Below are 20,655 nucleotides of genomic sequence, written 5' to 3' on the forward strand. Positions count from 1 at the left end.
ATTTGGGTGTGACTCCAAAGTCATAGGTGAATGCCAATTAGGTTAAGGAAAAAAAAAGGATCTTGTTACAACATTATATTGTGTTCATAAAACATTATCTCTCGTGACAGTTATGTGTCAGTTTGCAATATAGTAATATATATATATATATATATATATATATATATATATATATATATATATATATATATATATATATATATATATATATATATATATATATATATATATATATATATATATATACGTATGTACTAAAATGTTTGGAGTCACACAATTTAGTGTTTTCCATGAAAACTAATGGAATTGCCCAAGGCTTTTCAACGGTTTTCTAATCATCCATTAGCCTTCTAACACAATTACCAAACTCAATTGACCATTAGAACACTGGAGAGACAGTTGTTGGAAATGGACCTTTATGCACCGTTGTAGATATTGAATTTAAACGTTTGCCGCTCCAATAGTCATTTATAAGTTACCCCAAACTTTTGAACGGTAGAGAGAGAGAGAGAGAGAGAGAGAGAGAGAGAGAGAGAGAGAGTGAGAGAGTGTGTGTGTGTGTGTGTGTGCGTGCGTGTGCGTGCGTGCGTGCGTGCGTGCGTGCGTGCGTGCGTGCGTGCGTGCGTGCGTGCGTGCGTGCGTGCGTGCGTGTGTACATACTATGGATGAATGGGGGCAGATTGATAGATACACAGACTTAATAAATCTTAAATCTAATCTTAAATCTCTTTATACATATAAAACTCTGGATATTTTGACTTTCAGAAGGCAGAGGCTGGTTGAGGCCTTTCAATTTTTCAGTTTCTTCGATATACTACGTTATAGCTTTCAAGTTGAACTTGATACTGTCTCGCTCCATTTTCATTTAGTCTATTTAATGGATATTCTTTGTTCTTATTTATCCCTTATTTGTCAAAATAGCTTTCTTCAGGCTGCACTCATCCAAGGCTGCTGCGTTTTTTCCTTTGACAGCCGATAGAATGATGCATTCCAAAGTGAAGTGATGAATAAGAATACATACCAGAGACATGCCACCTTCAACTCAATCGTGCTTGTCCACTTATTTCACAAATATAAACTTGTCAAAGTCTACCACATCTCAAACTGGCTGAAGTTTGTTCAATAATAAAACATTAATTTAATAATGTTAATGTTTAATTGTTAATAATGAATCAAATCCTCTCTGGTTCCAAACTGTCATTCTGTTGTGTTCAGGCAACCGCGGTTAATACTTTAATAGCAGAGCCAGAGGAGTAATTTGGTCCTGTTCCTCCGTCTCATCCTTTGCGCACATTTGTGTTTCTAGGGTTTATTTGTGTCGTGATAACATTGTGTTTTGTGTTGCAGGTTTGCCTCTCAGTCTGGACTGCAAGGCATTTTTTGGCTACAGTGGGGAAAACCGCAGACCTATCATCTACTGGATGAAAGGAGAGAAGTTTGTTGAAGAACTTGCTGGACACATTAAAGAAAGTGATGTCAGGTAATTGCAACCATTATCCCACCTTTTTAGTGTTTTTCCGGTAGATTTACTTGTTTTGGAGCTTGATAAGAAATAAGCGCTGATAGGTACCTGAATCTTCCTTCCTTCCTTCCTTCCTTCCTTCCTTCCTTGCTTCCTTCCTTCCTTGCTTGCTTCCTTCCTTGCTTGCTTCCTTTTTTCCATCCATCCATCCATCCATCCATCCATCCATCCATCCATCCATCCATCCATCCATCCATCCATCCATCCATCCATCCATCCAAACAGCTTCTTTTATTACTCACAGACCTTTTCTGTCAGTACCTGGTCCCTAAAGTCAAAAGTCAAGTCCCAATGATCGTCACACACACATCTGGGTGTGGTGAAATTTGTTTCATGAGCACGCCACAGTTATACATATCTGTAAAATGATTCAAATTTACAGTTTACTGAGGTGGACTTGCATTTGTCTATCATCCGTTCAGTTCTCCATACCACTCTACCACCATTCCAGTCTTTCCTAATGAAATTGTAATTTAGTGACCAAAATACTTCTTCAATTTTGTTTTCACCCAACTCTCATCAACCCAGTGGTAATGAGGATATGCATTTTGACAACAATGAAAGTACTTCTAGTATTCTTTTTAACATTTTTCATCAAGGTTAACTCCAGTGTCTCGTTTCATACTTCATAATCTGGGTTTGAGACCCAGGTCATCATATTTGGAAACAGATTCACAACTAAACCAGGAAAGTGTACTGCCTCATGGTAGTCGTGAAGAAAAGAGCCGAATGAGTATTTAAATTTGAAACTAATCATGCCCTGTGGTATTTAATTAACCTTTGCCTGATGAATTCTCCAGCTCTCGATCTAGTCCTCTGGCTACAAATGATCCAATCATCTAGTGTTCCAAATCTGACATATTACATTTGAATAGAGAAATTCCTGCTGTGTTGTTTAGGTCCCCCAATCTTGCTGTCACACTAGTTAGCAGTGTGCAGTGGTTACATTTCAATAATTGTATGGATTTGTTGATAACCAGAAGTTGTTGCCCTTACAACACCCATGCACAGATAATGAATATACATGGTAATCCAAGTTGACGAGTTGGATTTGTTGAATCAAGGAAGAACAAAATGATATAGTTTTTATAGAACACTGTTGCCAACAGCACAGAAGGCCTCAAATTATTCAGTCCAGTGCTGTCCAGCAATTCTGAATTTTTGCAGCTCAGCATTCTCGATGTTCACTCGTGCAATATTTTGAATTGAATATATACACACTGACTGTTGCTTCGCCTTGCAAGGGCAAACAAATTTGCTTCTTATCCAAGCATATCAGCTGATTGATCCATCTGTTGTCAAAACTCAAGGTTTATGGAGTAGGGCTTTATGATTCATGTTGACAAATTCATTCAGATGATTTTACTACAATGTAGTTGCAGGAACAGTTAAATCTGGTGTAAAACAAACACACACGTCTATTCATATCACTTCCGCTCACATACACACAATCACTTGCTGTGTATTGCCAACATAGATCAGGCAGAAACGTTGTGGTGAGTTTGTAATAAGGAAATTGTCTGTCCTAAAGAACCTGTATGACCTTAGGGTCATACTGTCATACTGTGACTCTGGAACTATATAGCAATAGTTTCTATCTTGAAAGATTTGAGTACACTGCACATCTACTATATTTGTAATATTAAGCCTTAATGAAATTCCTCAGATTATTATTTAAATTCGACTTTGTTAAATTAATATGAGAGAGCTCCATTACACATATGAAACCACAAATGGAAGCCTCACAGAAACAACTAAACCTAAGACGAGTCTCGATTACAATCAGGTGGGTATGTTATTATCCATATCATAAGGGAAGGCTATTTTTGTGAATTAGTTCTACTGAGTGGTTATTTTGCAGGCCAGTAAAGTAGCTGGGTACATAGCAATCAAGACCACAGGTTTTTGCACAGTCTCTAGGTCTTATGTATGGGTTATTTAGGAAAGAAATACACAAAAGATAAAGAAATGTAATTAAAATATAAATAGATTTCTAGTCACATTTAATTCAATAACTCTGTCATGCAAATTAACAATTGGTTCATTTCGCTAGCTTTTATCTAAGCTTGGGTATTTTGATTGACTGTGTCAAACAGCCTTAATCTCAAATCTTGAGTAATTAATTACCTGTTGCAACAACTGAAATGCAATTGCAAACCAAAAAAAAACATTGGATTTTTTTATCAGCTACACAAGTTCAATGGGATTCAATTTAAAGACTAGTGCTTACAGACAAGGTCACGTGAAAAATCTTCTTAACAATATTATGTTCTATGTGGCCTCACTAGTCTAAGCATGCCTTGCTCGTTCATGACCTGAGTCCTAAAGCACTGTAATGTTGTGGCAAAATGGCTGCCCTCTGAGATGGATTGAAACAGATGGATTTTGCTGCTTAATTCATATTGCACATGGGCAATATTAATCAGACTGCGTTTTGATTAGTGAGGACGCACACAACATATTATAAACAAGATTTTCCACCTTGACTTTGAAAATTTGAAGTAATTGCAAGCAGTATTGATTAACCCATGTTTTGGGTGAAAAATATCTTCTTGCATCCTCAGTATTCAAAAGATAACACACATCACAGACATTCTAGGAACGTATAGTAGCTGACAGAGTTTGTTGCTATCAGATTGTTATATAGGCCAGAGGTTCACAAATGTTTGGACCACATTTCCTAGTTAATATTGGTCAAATGTTTGACCCAGAATGACTTCCCCAGAGAGACAAGGTGAAGGTCTTCACCTCCATCTCCTATCCATTTAAGAGTCCCAATAATGATGTATGAAGCCAATTAAAACAAAAGGTCACTCACAGCATGACACAAAAGGCACTCATGTGTGTATTATCAGTTGTAGCCATGCATCCATAACCCAAAAGAGTGAGTGCATTATGCATTTCTTGTTAGTTGTTTGCGGTGTTGCGCAGAGATGCCAGGATAAAGTGTGAAGACATCAGTATGAATGAGTATGAAGAAGTCATTTGTTTTCAAGATAGAGTCTTTTGCATAGATTGCATAGAGTCTATGCAATGGACAATACCAGAAAAGTTAAAAGTTGTTCATGAAAGCTCAATGAAACATGGCCAATATTATATCACAAGAACATCTATACAGGGTGAGTTGTCAAACCAGTCTTTCTTTGCAGCTAAATTTAGAATGCCACCAGTGGGGTTCTGGATTACTTGACCATTTTACACAAAAATGAATTGCTCGGATTTTCAGACAGAAGTTACACTTCTGTAAATGCACTAATATTGGTCAAGAGTATGTTATTTTGTTTACAAATTTGGCAGAGACGCTATCAACGAATGCAGTTGCAAATCAATAAAGCATAATTGCTTTTACACTCCAAAAAATCAAATTAATTTCTGGTGTATTAAAGATGTGTGTAGCTTCATGATTTCTGTACAAGCCTTGCATGTAGTTATTCAAAAGCAGTCCAAATGCAGTATCCGTAGGGGCTAGTAGCTGGCAGGTACAGTCCCGATTGGCCTATTCAGGCATCTGGCTTCCGCTGCTAGAGCCATTAAGAAAGGTATGCCGTGAGCGGTGTGAGACTTTGGGTCAACTCCTGGACCAAATGTGCTGTTTCGGCAAGCACTGTCTGTGTGGCCTTTGATTTCAGTGGAAATAGCTACTAAGCCTGACCCTAAATCAAATTCCAAAAGATGGGTCAACCCTTGAGCCAGTTCAGTCTGCCTCCTGCCATGTTCCTCCTTGCAGGCTTATGCAGTATCTGACCCCACCATAAGGACAGAAGCTTTTTGCACCTGCTGCACTGTTTTCTACACATGCCTAGTTGCTCCATCTGGCCTACTTTTTAATGCACTCTACTCTGCTGCACTCAACTCAACTCCATTTCTCTATGCATCATTTACTCCTTTCTATGTTCTTATCATTTTTCCTCTTCTTTTGTCCTCGCTGTTGCCTATTTGTCTTCATTCTTTATACGTTCTTAAGTTTTACACGTAGTGAATATTTTCATTCCTTGTATCCTAACTGTAATTTCCAATCCTGTTCTCCCACATTAGAAACAAACCAAAAGAAACATTTTCCATGTGCTCTAGTCAACATTTAAAGAAATTTTGAATTACGATTTTTGCTTATCCAGGATATTAAGGGAGCATTTAGGCGAAAAGGAAGTCCAGCTGTCCTTGACTTTTGACGCCATCGAGGAGACTGACCTGGCTAATTACACCTGCTACGTGGAGAACCACATAGGCAGGCGCCGCGGGAGTGCCATACTGCTGAAGAAAGGTACAAAACTACTTCCCAGTTGTCCCTTTTTATTCCACACTAATCTATTGTAAAACAGAGCCCTCCAATACACCTATACACATCTGCACATCACAGAAACAGAATCAATGTGATATATATATATATATATATATACTATATATTACTCTGCTAAGCATCAAAACTGTAGTACAGAACAATCTCGAATAGTCAACATTCCAACACCAATCATCTGTAATTTCTGTGCCTATGTATAGCTTGATGCAAATGACAGTTGGTTAGGGTTAGCCACTCGGCATCAGTTGTGGCAAATGGTAGGTTGTGTGTAAATATGTTCATGCGTTCGCTTTGTTCACAGAATTCATTGAAAGTGCACCTGGAACTGCATCCTTCTACGGGTGGAGGGATTACGATTGTAAATAGTCGTAGTATGTTATTTTAATTTGGCAACAGCGTTTATTTACATTAGTGGCTTAAATTGTGTGACAGAAGCCAGTTGTGCTTTATAGTAGGCGCATTGCACTTTATCTTCTTTTACTAACTAAAATTATCTTCTTAAACTTTGGACATTCTCTGCATGTCTTTTATGCACTCCTTTTTCCTGGCTGGCATTTAATGCTCGGCAGTAACAGTCCATTAGGAAAAACATTCACACCAAATTCCCCCGATATAGTGAATAATCTGTAAGACAAGTAAAAAAAAAAAAAAATCAGCCATGAAGCAAAGAAGCAAAAAGTGAACCTTGATAGCAAGTGATGACTGTACTGTAATGGTGTTGAATTAAGGGATTAGGGTGGGATCAACTGAACTGTGGAAGCCTGCCCTGCACAATTCACACTCGCAGCGTGTAGACTGGGTTATGCCATAACATTTAACAAGTGTGGAGTCTAGGCCCCTGTTTTTTCTGCAATTCAGAATTGCTGTTGCATAATGTGGCGTTGTCGCAAAGCAAAGTCCATCAAATGCTCAGAAGCTTTCACGGCACGCAAAGCTCGCCGCCAGCGCTCATTCATCCTGAATAGAGAGCTGAGTATCATTCACGCAAAGCTCGCCACCAGAGCTCATTCATACTGAATAGAGAGCTGAGTATCATTCATTTGGCTGCCTCTCCGAGTCAACCGATAGTCCTTTGCATTCTACACTGTCCGAAACCCTCTGGCAGCCGCCCAAAGACACCATCTCCGAGGCTTGGGCCACAGCAGTCATGCCGAGGTAGCAGCGAGGCTCGACTGTGCGGCTGCATGGAGACCTTCTCAATCAAGTCAATGGAACCCAGCGAGCGATGCGTGCACTGGCAAAAAACAGAAGCGTCAATACTTTATTTGAATTTGTTTTCATTAATACCGTATTTTCTGGATTATAAATCACTCCTGAGTACAAATCACACCAGCCACAAAATGCATAATAAAGAAGGAAAAGACGCACAGGAGTATAAGTCGCATTTTTGGGGGAAATTTGTATGATAAAATCCAACACCACGAACAGTCATCTTGAAAGGCAATTTAGAATTAAAATAAAATAGAGGCAACAACAGGCTGAATATTTGTACGGTATGCTAACGTTACATGACACATAAAACAACAAACTGAGAATGTGCCTGGTATGTTATCATAACATATTAAGAGTTATTCAGATAACTATAGCATAAATAACATGCTAACAAGTTTACCAAACCATCCTTGTCACTCCAAATCACTAAATCCAATGAAATCTTCATCCTCTGTGTCACTTTTAAACAACTCCGCTAACTCCAGAGGTAGAAGATAAGGCGCTTCCTCTTCTACGTCGCTTACGTCAGACTCATCGTCAGTTGCAGATATTATCAACACAGGCTTAGAGCGCCCGCCTGCGGTTTAGTGTGAAAATAACATGTGAAATGATATAATAATGTGTTAATAATTTCACACACAAGTTGCTCCAGAGTATACTTAAGTTGCACTCCCAGCCAAACTAGGTAAAAACTGCGACTTATAGTCCAGAAAATACTCAAATTCAGGCAAGATCATTTCGGTGTGGAGCAGGGCTAATTAAAAGTGCCATAGTTGATATTACACCAAATCTAAGCAACCACAAAGAAAATGACATGTTTAATTAAGCTCAACAAAATAGTGCATTTTACTCAGACTTGTTCCTATTTGTTATGAGTGTTCTGTGCCAGGTTCTATTTATATGTGCATTTTTGGGGAAACCTTTTCTGTGGGTTTTATGATAAACAATGACTTCTTGGTTACAGAGGGTGTTCACATATATGAATGGTGTGCGTGCACACCTATGGCCACCCCTCAGTGCAGTGTTCTGTCACAAAAGATTTTGACTATGCCCTTGAACCCATCCCATATGCCCTGGAAAAAGCAGAGAGGCAGTACTAAGTGCATCTAACCAGACCCCCTCAAAGCCTTTACTACACCACAAAATTCTGTCCATAATACTTATGAACAGAATCAAAGCATATCCAGCCCTCACTAGAAATGAGTCCTACTCACTGCCAGCAATGTGAACCAAACTGATATTGGTCATACAGAGACCGAATAGCCCAGTTTTTAGGTACCCCATACTCCCGAAGCACGTCCCCACAGAATTTCCGAGGGACCGTTCCATTCAGGGCGGCTCGGTGAAACACTGGTTAGCACGTCCGCCTCATAGTTAGGAGGGTGCGGGTTCGATTCCACCTCCGCCCCTCCCTGTGTGGAGTTTACATGTTCTCCCTGTGTCCGCGTGGTGTTTCTCCGGGCACTCCGGTTTCCTCCCACATCCCAAAATCTTGCTTGGTTGGCCGATTGAGCACTCCAAATTGCCCCTAGGTGTGAGTGCGAGTGCGGATGGTTGTTCGTCTCTGTGTGCCCTGTGAATGGCTGGCAACCAGTTCAGGGTGTCCCCCACCTACTGCCCGATGACGGCTGGGATAGGCTCCAGCATGCCCGCGACCCCCGTGGGGACTAAGCAGTACAGAAAATGGATGGATGGACTGTTCCATTCAACTACTATACTACTGTTTTGCCAATGACATCCAGAACCACATCAACACCAAAGTCATCACCGCTGCCAACGCTATCATCACCAACTCGTTTCTGAAAAAAGTTGGTCCCATATTGGTAGTGGGACTGGTGGTGGTTCTAGTAGTATTACACTCATAGTAGTAGTATGATTATAAATAAAAACGACCCCCCTCTTGTAAGGAAGGGAATGCCACATTGGATTTTCAAAAAACAACTTGAACTGACAGGTGATGCCCAGGAAGTGCACAGCGAAGCAAATAATGCCTGGAATGACCGGAGAATATAAGATAAGAAAAACATGATCTCATCATTGCCACTTTTGAGAGTCAACTGAAAAATGCATGAGAGTTCCCTTTGTAAAACATTTACGACATGCCTCGTGGAATTTGTGGCCACAAGCAAGAGACAGAGAAAAGTAGAGACAAATAGAGATGCAGAGGAGCGGGCATTCGTTGTTACCTCAATTTCATTGGATAACAGGTTTGAAAAAACGTGCGATTGAATAGAAATGTGCAGGGGTATGAGTTTGATCAAAATAAACATACACATAGCAAAAGTGAAAACAGAATGACGTGAACAAGAAATAGTTGATTAGATACACAAGCTGAAGGTGTGGAAGTACACTAAAAGAGAAGAAAAAAAACAAAAGAAAAATGAAAGTGAGATGGAGGCAGTGAACTGAAAACGCATCCTACTGTCTTTTGCCTTGGGTATCAAATCTATCTTAGTGTACTTAACTAGCACCCAAGAGACTCCAGGAAGCACACACACGCACGCACACACACACACAGACACACACACAGACACACACACAAAGACACATTGGTGCATGTGCTTAGTAAGAACATACTGACTCACTTTTCCAGTGGGGGGTCATGGGGGTAGGTCATAATTGTTTAACAGAGTAATAACGAGAGTGTATAAAAATGTGTTTGTGTGTGCATTTGTGTGGTGGGGGTGGTCAGGAGTGTTATTGGGCATTAGCATGATGCAGAACTTGAGCTCCACATAGACAAATTTATTTTTTATTTTTGATGGATTTTGCTTGCATTGGTGTTTACCATTTGCGCTCTGTGTGATAAAAAGAAGACAAGGGCAAAATAGTAATAATAAAAATAATACCAGAAGAACAACAGAATTGAACCCTTGACAGATTCAAAATTATGCATGATAAGCTTCATAAAGGCAGGAGTTTTTTTAGACTGTTTTGGGGCATAATCTCTGTCTTGCATCTCATGGCCAGAGAATGTTCTATATTTACCAATGGTGTCAAATGAAAAACATAAAAACAAAAAAATAATGATGAAAACACTTCCCGTGACCCTCTTGTGACATAGGTTGCTCTGATAATGGATGGATGGATAAAAAACTTACAAAATTGGGAGATTCAGGCTTTGCATCAAACAATACACTACTTGTGTAAAATGCTTTGCTCTGTAATTACATTTCTTTCAGGATATTTTTTTTTTCTTTGAGCATAGTTAATGGCCAGACATACCAATGTCAGTCATAGTTTGGCAGTTCCACAGTATTAGTCTAAAGTAGCAGCAAATAATTGCTGTGATCAGAATGCTGCTGCAAATACTCACCAGTTCTGAAAATGAAATATCGATACCTCTACTACCAGAATTTTCTACCATAAAATAGATTCTCAGATCAAAATATCAATGCTTTGGATACTTCAGTCATTGGTGGTAAAGTATTTCATTAAGAGGAACACAGTTTAAATTCACTGAACTATTGACATTGTCTATCAATATGTGGTTATTAGGAGATATTTTTTTCTAATGTGTAAGAGGAGTAGCACGATGTTCTATAGGTCAGTCACCAGATAATGAGGTCATGTGTGGAGCTGTTTCAGCTTGATACACAGCCAAGATGTCCATTGAGTTGATTGTAAGGAGCCGTGGCAACAACAGACCTTTTGAAACACTTCGGCTAAGGCCACAACACAGAATGCAAGGCATTTATCATGGTGTGGACACAAGAGCACAGCGTCAGATGCTGCTGTTAGGGCAAGAGGGACATCTGCGGTGTAGAGCTTCGACGATGCAGGCAGGTGCTATCGAGTTACAGATGGAGAAGAATTTAAAGCAGTGGCAACAAGTGTCAATACATACTTCAAAAATAGCTGCTTGAGTTGATCTTTGTGGAATGTAAGTATCTCTCCGAGTTAGTCCCTCATAAAAAAAGAAAAAATATCAGACCTGTTGTTCCTGCACCTCATTATGTTCATTTGCCTCTTCCACGAGCACTTCCAATTCCATCACTTCAAACTTCATTTTGCACTTGTAAACACTTTTTTACCACTTTTTTCTTGTAAATACACGAATCTGCACCATCTTTATCACCTGTGGCCAACAGTGGACACAATCTGTGAGTGAACATGCACTTTAGCTGCCACCATTTTACATCTGAGTAAAATATGAGTAGATCATGCGCAACATACCCACCAATAGTGCACACAATCTGTTACAGTGAACACACAATTTAGCGTCGACTTTTTAGGACCTGACTAATTCAGGCCCTGACAGACAACTCCCACTCTGAAGGGTAGGTTGTTCAGCCCACAAATTCGAGAGTAAGTTCTCTCTACTGTTTGTCATCTTCACTCTTGATGAGGCAGAGTCATCAGAAAACTTCTGGAGGTGGCGTTCAACATCGCCGGTCCAGGTTGAAGAGAAAACACTTGTGTGCTCCATTTAGCCACTTGGAAAATGGAAGAACATGATCATGAGTACAACCATGCTTCCCCAGGTGGGAAAGAGGTCCGTGGAGGAGGGAGATGACAGCATGCTCTATTCCAATGCCAGGCTGGTAGGCGAACTGCAGCGGGTCCGTCTGGACCTGCTGCCTTCTTTTCCTTGATGCTTCACAGCTCTTTTCTCACCTGGTTAGGAGAGAGGAACAGATTGGTGTAGCAAGGGTGGGGGGGGTAGGCAAGATAGAGTGCTGCGGCATTGTCTGTGCGAGAGCAGGGGTGCTTGTCTGATCAGGGGTACTGAAGAAAAGGTTCGGATCATTCACTCCCTGCTTCTCAACCATACCGTCCAGTCATTTGCAGCTGGTGATTGTCTTAGGGCTTGTTCTCATCCTCTCTCTATTCAGCTGCATTGTCTGCAGCTGAATTTCCATCTTCCTCCTTTTGGTGCCTTTCAAAATAACCTCTCTGATTTTCCTCTGCTCATTCTGCACAGTCCTTAAGGAGGCTCTTTTTGTCGGGCAGAGAGACGTGATGCTCTTAACAATTCAATTACGCTTAGTGAGGTCTGATTCTTTTTTTTTTTTTTTAGCAAGCTCCGTTTCCTTTGCCTCCTGGTGCAACGCCTCGTAGCAAGGTCATGTCAGAGCGTCCGAACGCAACACGACAGCCGAAACAAAGCACACGTTATGCAAAGTTAGGACACATTATCAAAGCTTGATTTCACACACTATGTGTGATTGAATTATGAGTGCGTTCTACCAGTCACCCAGTTGGTAGTAATTGCCGAATGCATCTATGTTTTATGTGTTTTGCATACACACATGCGCACACGCACTCGCACGCGCACACAGCTCGGCTTTGTAGTTCTGCAGAAATAGCTGCCTTTAGCCAAAACCATAAGAGTCTCACGAGAAAGAAAAAAAGGAAGGTTTAGAGACAGTAACAAACAGAGGAGCAGACTGGAACATGTTTGATTACTATAAAGTCTGTTAAATATTTGCGATGCTCTTATTCTGAGTTTTACTTTATTTGTCATCACCTCATTTGGATTTTGTGTATTTTTTTGTGTGATGTCATCAGAGGAGGATACTATGAAAGAACAATTCTGTCAGCCATAGGGGAAAATTATTTTCTGTATTATTGTGCTTATGTATCATATTTTATATACGAGAAGCTAACAAACTGAACATGTCTGAAAAGGATACATTGTCTAAAAGTTAGCTAATGACTATATGAGCACAATTTGTTCAACTCTGCAAATATTTAGACAACCACAAATCATGAAGTGTGGCTAGACAAACATAGCATGTTGTGCAGCTATTTTTGGTAGTTTGTATTCTCTATCTTTTTTTCCTCTCACTATACTTCCAGGATTGCTAGTAGGTGACAGTGTGGCTCTCCAAATATTGAAAAATGCAAAAATGTTATCTGAGCACCAGCAGTGGTAGACAAGTAATTCATTAGTAATGGAAAAATGTGCGACAGTTAGATGAAGGCTAGATAAAGGAAAAGGGAAGTAAAGAGAGGATGATGGAGGAGGAGATAGGAAGGCTGTGATGCAAGCAGGGTAGAAAGAAACTGGATTTTTTTTTCCCAAAAAAATTATATGATGAGGCAATCTGAGGTTACGTAACATTAGTGCAAATATTTGAAATTAATGAAATCTACCAATTGCATCCCTACCTGCATCTTCATTGTCACTGTGCTATTATATTCTGCAGTGTTGTGTGTTCTGAGTGGAAGTCACATGTCACAGCGTCGGAGAGACGTCTACTGGTGGAAGTTGGTAAACACTATGTAATGTGATACATATATTCATGCACAAAATGACAGCTGGACTAATGCAAAACCTGACAAAATTCCATAATTCACAAAGCTTAATGTACAGAGTCAGAAGTATTGGGACAGCAGACCATCACACCTATAGGAAGGGAAAGTGGAAGACTTTGAGTTGTTCTTCTCTTTACAGCTTTATTCTTCAGGTGAGACAGACGTGTGCTGGTTCGCCATCTCTAATTTAGGCCATCCCGAAAAGAGTTCGATGGGTTTGAAGTCAGACTCTTTATGCACCAGCCCATTTCTGCTACAGAGAACACATGTTGACCCTCGAACGTAATTAAATCTGGTGACTAAGAAAAAAAAAACAGCCCAAAAAAAACACAATTTATTTATTAAATGTTTATTTTCGTTGCTGGAAGAAGTGTATTTCTTGGTTTTATTCATCCAGTAATGGAGTAAATGCTGAATGTTTCTGTGTTCGTAGCTACAATGTTATTTTGCGTCATGCATTGTCTTCTAAGCTCTTTTAATATATTGCTAGTCATTCTTCTGCCATTTGATAAATGTTTTGCTCTATTTTCAGTTCATGTTGCAGAGAATTCAACTAATTGTACCAGAAAATCTTCCAGAGCATAATTGTTATATATTGTCGCATTTTGTCCGTCTATGTGTGAGTGTGATGATAACGCTCATCAAAAGCAAATCCCAGTGCACGAGCTCTTAAACCCCCATGTTTTCTTCTGACACATTTTTAGAAATTAAGATGTCCTGCGCTGAGATCAATTCCTGGGTAACAGGCAGGAGGTCGGAGCAGGGAGGAGAAGAGGAGAAACACATTAGGGATTGAAAATCATCCTCTTTGAACTGTTGAACCAGACTACGAATGAAAAGCACATTTGGTATCTAAAAGGAGACAGATACTGTATTTGGATTAGTAACACATAGATGAAGGCAATGTCAGACATCTTATTTAACTTTGACAAGCCAAATATCATTCCTGAGTAAGCTACCAAAATGTCTTTCCCAGTTTTTCTCTTGTAGCATACTCAATCGTGAATGCATATAATTCTCTGCAACGACTGTAAAAGATAAGATGAGTTGTGTGTGCAGAGACGGAGGAGATGTGGTCAAAAGCCCAAGTGCTTATCTGGCTGTAAAGTGGTCAGGGTAGTTGCTTCTGTGCAATGTGTGTGAGTTTTGTTTGTGTTCAACGGAGCGCAAGATAGTCATAGATCCCATTTACAATGGTGTCATTCACCAACCCCGTTCCATCAATGTCCAATCCACTCCACTCTATCCTGCCTATCATGACACAATCATCATTCAAACTCACACTCTAACAATTGTAAACTTGTGGGACTCTGTATGCAGTGGTGCAATATGCTATTGAGAAGTCATCAGTCACAGATAATAAAGGCAACTTGTTGAGGCTGAACTTTTGTGATTTCAAGTATGATTATCTGACAGATATTTAATCATTTGGAAGTCCATGACATCAATTCCTTAAGGTTTTAGCTAACTCATGTTGTAAATAAAAACATTTACTTTGAACATTCAATCAAAAATTATGTGGCTGCTCAATTTTAAATGGTATTACTAGTCAGTGTTTTCCGACTTTTTTTTCCAAAGTGTTGCATTTAGCTACCCTGCCTCGTCCGTGACAAAAGCACATACTTTATAATTAGCAAACTAATATTTGTAACGCCAGATAAAAAATGTCAGAAAAGTTTACGCTGAAAAAAATTATGTTCTTATCTGACCGATGAACTCAAAATTATTTTTCTTCCATTTGAATACATAGGTTATTTGTATATTCTGGCTATCTACTTGCATGTAGTACTTTTGCCACTCACTGTACATCACTAGCATAGCTAGATGAACAAAGACAGATTTTGTAGTAAATACATTCAGACCAATGAAGGCACACCCGATGATCTGTTACATCATGCTAATGTGGCGTGGCACATGATTTCGAATCACTCCGCGACACCAAGCTTGAAGTGCTCATAACATATTTCAGGCATAAAAACGCAATGAAAATATTTTGTTTTGCATTATCTAATCTCACTGTTGAATGGATGTACTGAGAGACAAATCAATTATCAAAGAAAGCAGACATTTAATGAATGAATTGAATGAATACCCTGGTGATTTTGTCCTCACACACATTTAACACATCTGAAACTTTTGCTTCAGCATCAATTTTTTTCTTCCCTCATTTAAAAATTATTGCAGTTTTATTGACAGGAATGTTAAACATCCTGAATGACAAAAGAAATTAGACAAAATTAGCATTTGCATAATTAATGCTGATGAATGAATGACTCCTCTCAACTCATCTTACAAAGAGCTTTTTATGAAATCAAACATTAACAATAACACAATAGACATTGTTTATACATTGTATAGACATTTAATTGCTCTCTACTGGTATTTTGCGGGGGGGGTTGCATTATGGTGATTTTTGGTAAATTGGTGAATTATATTAATATTTTGGTGAATTATCTGCATCGTTGATTTTCTTTTGTTTGATTGATGAATCGCTGATATGAATGTGTCCTCCCTATTTCTTTGACTTCAGATATGTATCGTTTGGAGTTGGCTGGTGGTCTGGGTGTCATATTGCTGCTGCTGGGAGTCCTAACGGCCCTTTATAAATGCTACAACCTGGAAATTATGCTATGCTACAGGAGACATTTTGGCAGTGATGAAACTGAAGATGGTAAGTATTTCTGCCTCTCTTAAAGTGTTTTGAACAACAAAAGATGTGTCAACAAGTCTGTCTTTACAAGATATTTAATGCTCAGTTTTGATTGACACCACATTTATTATTGGTTGTGGTTAACTGCAATGTATCGTACATGTTAGATTTTTATTTAATTCTATCTCTACATACATTTACATTCATTTGTGAAATACTTAAAAACATAACCTGAAAATCACAACTTATTGTCAAATACTATCATTGCCTTTTATAAGCTCAGTAATGTTTCACCTAAAATTGCATTATGGATGCTTATGTTCTGGTAGAAACCGATTGGTAATGTCTTTCTCTGTATGTCTCATCAGATAATAAGGAGTACGATGCCTATCTGTCCTACACCAAGGTGGATCTGGACTCTTTGTGCAGGTACGAAGTCGTGTCTTTGGGTTTACTAAGCACAAAAATTAAGTTAGGTTAGCAAAACACATAAGGAATTGCAATAAGCTCAGAAATTGTCTATTTACAGTCTAGGTAAAAATATATATATATCTATTTTGTTCTGAAATATGGTGTAGACAGGCACAGGTGCAGTATAAGAAGTAACAACAAGACAAGTACAAATTAAGAGGGTGTTGTGTTCCACATAAAAATGTAAACTGATTATTTTCAAATAAAGCTAAACTGTACAAAACTATCCAGTAGCTGAAAATTTGAGGTCACTGAAACGCTCTTGTCCAAAAATTCAAGCATATTTGCACCAAATTAGTTTTCTTCATCCTTGAGTTCTGGAGTATGACAAATTAATTCTGCAAAAAGAACTCTGACAGACAGGGTGATGTTCATGGTTTGAAACGCATGATTTAATTTGAGAGTAATTATTTTCTTTTTTTTTTTTTTTTTTTTTATACTCGGCTTTCCCTCTCTTCCTGCTACTGAAGCATTTAAAATGAGAAAACCAGGTACTGCAAGGTACTATCGGCCAGGGTTCTAAGTATGCTAAGATGATTCCTTATGAGTGAAATAACACCACTGCTTTTTCATTGGTTGAGCAGTCATTATGTAATACTGTAAGAAATTACCGAAACGCCATATTATCAAATATTTCCTGACCGATATTATTCTTGTTTTCAACCTCCTCTTCAATCAAATTAATCCCAATAGCCACATGTCAAGATGTACCATAAATACTGGAGAAATGTTTGTCATTTATTGGAATGCCAAGTGTGTTCAGTGTGGTGTGTTTTCCACAACCTTAAGTTGAGGAGAGTTGAACTGAACCAGATATTATTACAGTTCCCAAGCTGTAGGGCGATCATAGGAGTAATTTGTCCATGCTGGTCGGTCACTGAAAATATATACCTGTAGTCACATTTTAGGTGTACCACACAAACCAAGCTGGTGTTATGATGTGAAAATTACATAAATGTACCACATCGTATTTACAATACATGGATACTTTATCATATACGGTATGTCAAGGTGTTTGCATCAACAACAAAAAAAAGCACAAATAAACATGTTGTTGCTTTTGACTGCAGAACTAGCAGTGATGAGGAAACTTTTGCTTTGGAAATCTTGCCTGACATCTTGGAGAAACACTATGGATACAAGCTGTTTCTTCCAGACAGAGATCTCATTCCGAGCAGTAGTAAGTAGTCATTGAGCCCGCCCCTATGCTCTCTCTCTCTCTCTCTCTCTCTCTCTCTCTCTCTCTCTCTCTCTCTCTCTCTCTCTCTCTCTCTCTCTCTCTCTCTCTCTCTCTCTCTCTCTCTCTCTAGCTCTCTGCATGTATATTATGTGTATTGTCACACGTACTATATGTTGTGAATCGTAGCATCATTTTCTTACTTCCCCTCCCAACCACCCCCACACACAAACATACAAAATACTGCCACATACATACCATTTTTTGGTAAATGGTCTATAGCTCTTTTTTAAGGCCCTCAAAAGACTTTACTCTGACTTCCTCATTCACCTACTGATAACGCAGCATCAGGAGCAACTGGGGGTTCAGTATTTTGTTCAATGCTTTGACATGGTCACAATGGCCGGGGATCGAACTTGGGAGACGACCACTGGGGCCACGCTGGGGTTATGTGTCACTCTCAGTACAACTCATGGGGGAAATGTGACTGTTATTGCTCTATCCATCAATGCTCTGACCTCACTCACACGTAAAAACTATTACAGGGGCTGGGGATGCCACAATCTTTTTGAGATACTAAAGCATTTTCACAGAAAATGATTTCTTCCACCTTGCATTGCGGATTGTCATTTGTGTATTGTTTCATCATACGCTTGAATGTTTTTCTGTGTCATCTGACAAACTATCGTTGACAGTACAGCTCGTAACGTGGCTATTTGTTTTAAGTTCACAAACTGACATTTCGAGGACAGATCTTGGAAACAGTCAAAAAAGAAAAAGTAGACAGAAAAGTTATAGAAATATTTGGATACCCTAAAATTCACACAGACTGTTAAATCATTAAGTTCTTAACTACAAACCCCTGTTGTGATTTTGTTTTCATTCTGATGAATTTGGCAATATTTTTCAATAAATTTGAATACAAATTCTTAAAACTACTCTTTATGGATGACGTCAGTTCCAGAGCAAGCCACCCACACTTGGTTTCCAAAATCTAGGAAGACAATCAGTAGGCTGGGTCTTTTTTATGCCTTCAAAGGCTCCTCCGTGGACCTCATGAACCGTGGTCAATTTGGACAGGATTAATGTGACTTCAATTGCACTGGAAGCAATGTTATGCAACTGAAAAAAAACAAAATGGCCTATGGAGGACGCAGCCTGTGAATTTGGACACAGCGTCTGTGTCAAGGCTTGGTCGCTTAAGTAAGGGTCAAATAATTGTGGTCTTAAAACGAAATTAAGTTAACTAATTAAAACTTACCCTTACCCAAACATTTCTGGATCTGTTACTAGATGGGGAACGTATGTTTTTTTTTAGAAAAGCCTTTTAAAATAATTTGACTGGAGAAATGGAGAGGAAAACCATGAAATAAAACGCAGGCATGCTTAATTTTACTAATGTTCCATGTTATTTGTGCCAATTAATTCCTGAGTGTGAAATTGCAGTGGGTTTGCTGGAAATGTTAATATTTTAGCATTTCAAGCAATCTTGTTTTAACGAACAGCTCTAGGGGTCTAGTGTTTTGAAAATCAATTACGGATGTCACAAACACCCCAACCCCCAAAAAATTACATTTTTAGAAAGGCGCCTCAGTTTATAACCACTAAATGTTCTTGAAGAAGACAGGTAATGTTTATTTACAGTTAGCAAGTGTGTTTTTATTTGCGGGTGTTAAAAAAGATGTATAGAGCCATTCTCCGTTAGGTGTTTTTACTCATCATCAAGTAAAATCCTCTCACTGAGTTGTCAAAGCATAATTATGCAGATGTCACTTTGTAACAGTACATTAAATTAATCAAGAGATGAACCACGAAAGGAAGGTTTTATGATTTTGCCATCTTATAAAAGGTGGATTGAAATATTTTGAGTGATCTGCATTTCTGAATAGGTTGGTCATAAAATGTGATCTGACCTTCATCTCGGTCACAACAGAATGCTTAAGATGATACCACAAACAATTATACGGGTTCATGTTTTTATTAGAAAACCATTCACAGTGTAGGGTAGAAAAAGTATTTGGAACCCCAAGGCTAATGACTCCGCCAAGAACTAATCAAAATCAGGAGTCAGCCAACCTCCAGTCTAATCAGTATATAGAGATTGAAAATATTGGTTAAAGACACAAAGCAATTTTGAGTTTGCCTCGCACTAAAGAGCGCTCAGAATACACGCAACTAAAATGTGTTATGTTGTGTGATGCAGGGAGGGGTCACTAATGATTCTCTATAAATGGATTTGAGTTCAAGTCATGTTGTCCAAAAAAGACATTGCTGTAAATTGGAAATTTGCAAAAGAGTGCCTGAATGTTTCGCAATGCCACTGGCAAACTAGTGTGGGAACAATTTCAACTCATTTTGAGTTGTTTGGAAGGAACACATATGCGCAGCGACATCACTATCAAAATCTCAACTCAACTGTTTTTTTTCTTTTTTGTTTTTACACATGCAGCTGGCAATTGAATACCTTCATCACTTCATCTCTGTTCCTCTCTCTCAGCATACATTGAGGACCTTGCTCGTAGTGTGCTGCAGAGCAGACGGTTGATCATCGTTTTGACACCAGAGTTTGTGGCCAAGAGAGGTTGGAGCATCTTTCAGATAGAAACACGCCTCCATTCCATGCTGGTAACTGGGGAAATCAAGGTAAACCGACAGCTTGAGACACTAGTCACCGCTTTACACAACACACAGACATATATATATATATATATATTATTAATTATATATATTTTTAAACACAGTTCTGTACTGTACACTGGACCCTCCAAGGTCAAACACAATCCAACCTGGGACACAGATAAAACTTGGGAATTTAAGCGTTTGAGGCACCTCTATCATTCATACATTCAAGGAACATATTTATTCAGTTTTGTACTTTTATTTACAATGAATCAATAATGCAGGCGGCTTGGCGGGGCACTGGTTAGCATGTCCGCCTCACAGTTAGGAGGGTGCCGGTTCGATTCCACCTCTGACCCTCCCTGTGTGGAGTTTCCATGTTCTCCCCGAGCCTTCGTGGGTTTTCTCCGGGCACCCCGGTTTCATCCCACATCCCAAAAACATGC

At 39.0% G+C, this 20,655-nt stretch overlaps 1 protein-coding gene across 2 annotated transcripts in view; it reads left to right on the forward strand.

Annotated features, from left to right (window-relative positions):
- The window catches only part of il1rapl2 (interleukin 1 receptor accessory protein-like 2), a 208,709-nt gene that overhangs the window by 181,566 nt on the left and 6,488 nt on the right, over window positions 1-20,655 (forward strand). For both annotated transcript variants that reach the window (XM_088386756.1, XM_088386765.1), the window contains exons 8-13: window positions 1,348-1,480; window positions 5,638-5,783; window positions 15,823-15,963; window positions 16,311-16,371; window positions 17,484-17,593; window positions 20,088-20,233. In XM_088386756.1, coding sequence (XP_088242882.1) covers window positions 1,348-1,480; window positions 5,638-5,783; window positions 15,823-15,963; window positions 16,311-16,371; window positions 17,484-17,593; window positions 20,088-20,233 — 737 coding nt within the window. The remainder of the gene's footprint in view (window positions 1-1,347; window positions 1,481-5,637; window positions 5,784-15,822; window positions 15,964-16,310; window positions 16,372-17,483; window positions 17,594-20,087; window positions 20,234-20,655) is intronic.

The sequence above is a fragment of the Syngnathus floridae genome, chromosome 1 (assembly GCF_059516105.1).
Source record: "Syngnathus floridae isolate MCC-2025c chromosome 1, RoL_Sflo_1.0, whole genome shotgun sequence".
NCBI lineage: Eukaryota > Metazoa > Chordata > Actinopteri > Syngnathiformes > Syngnathidae > Syngnathus > Syngnathus floridae.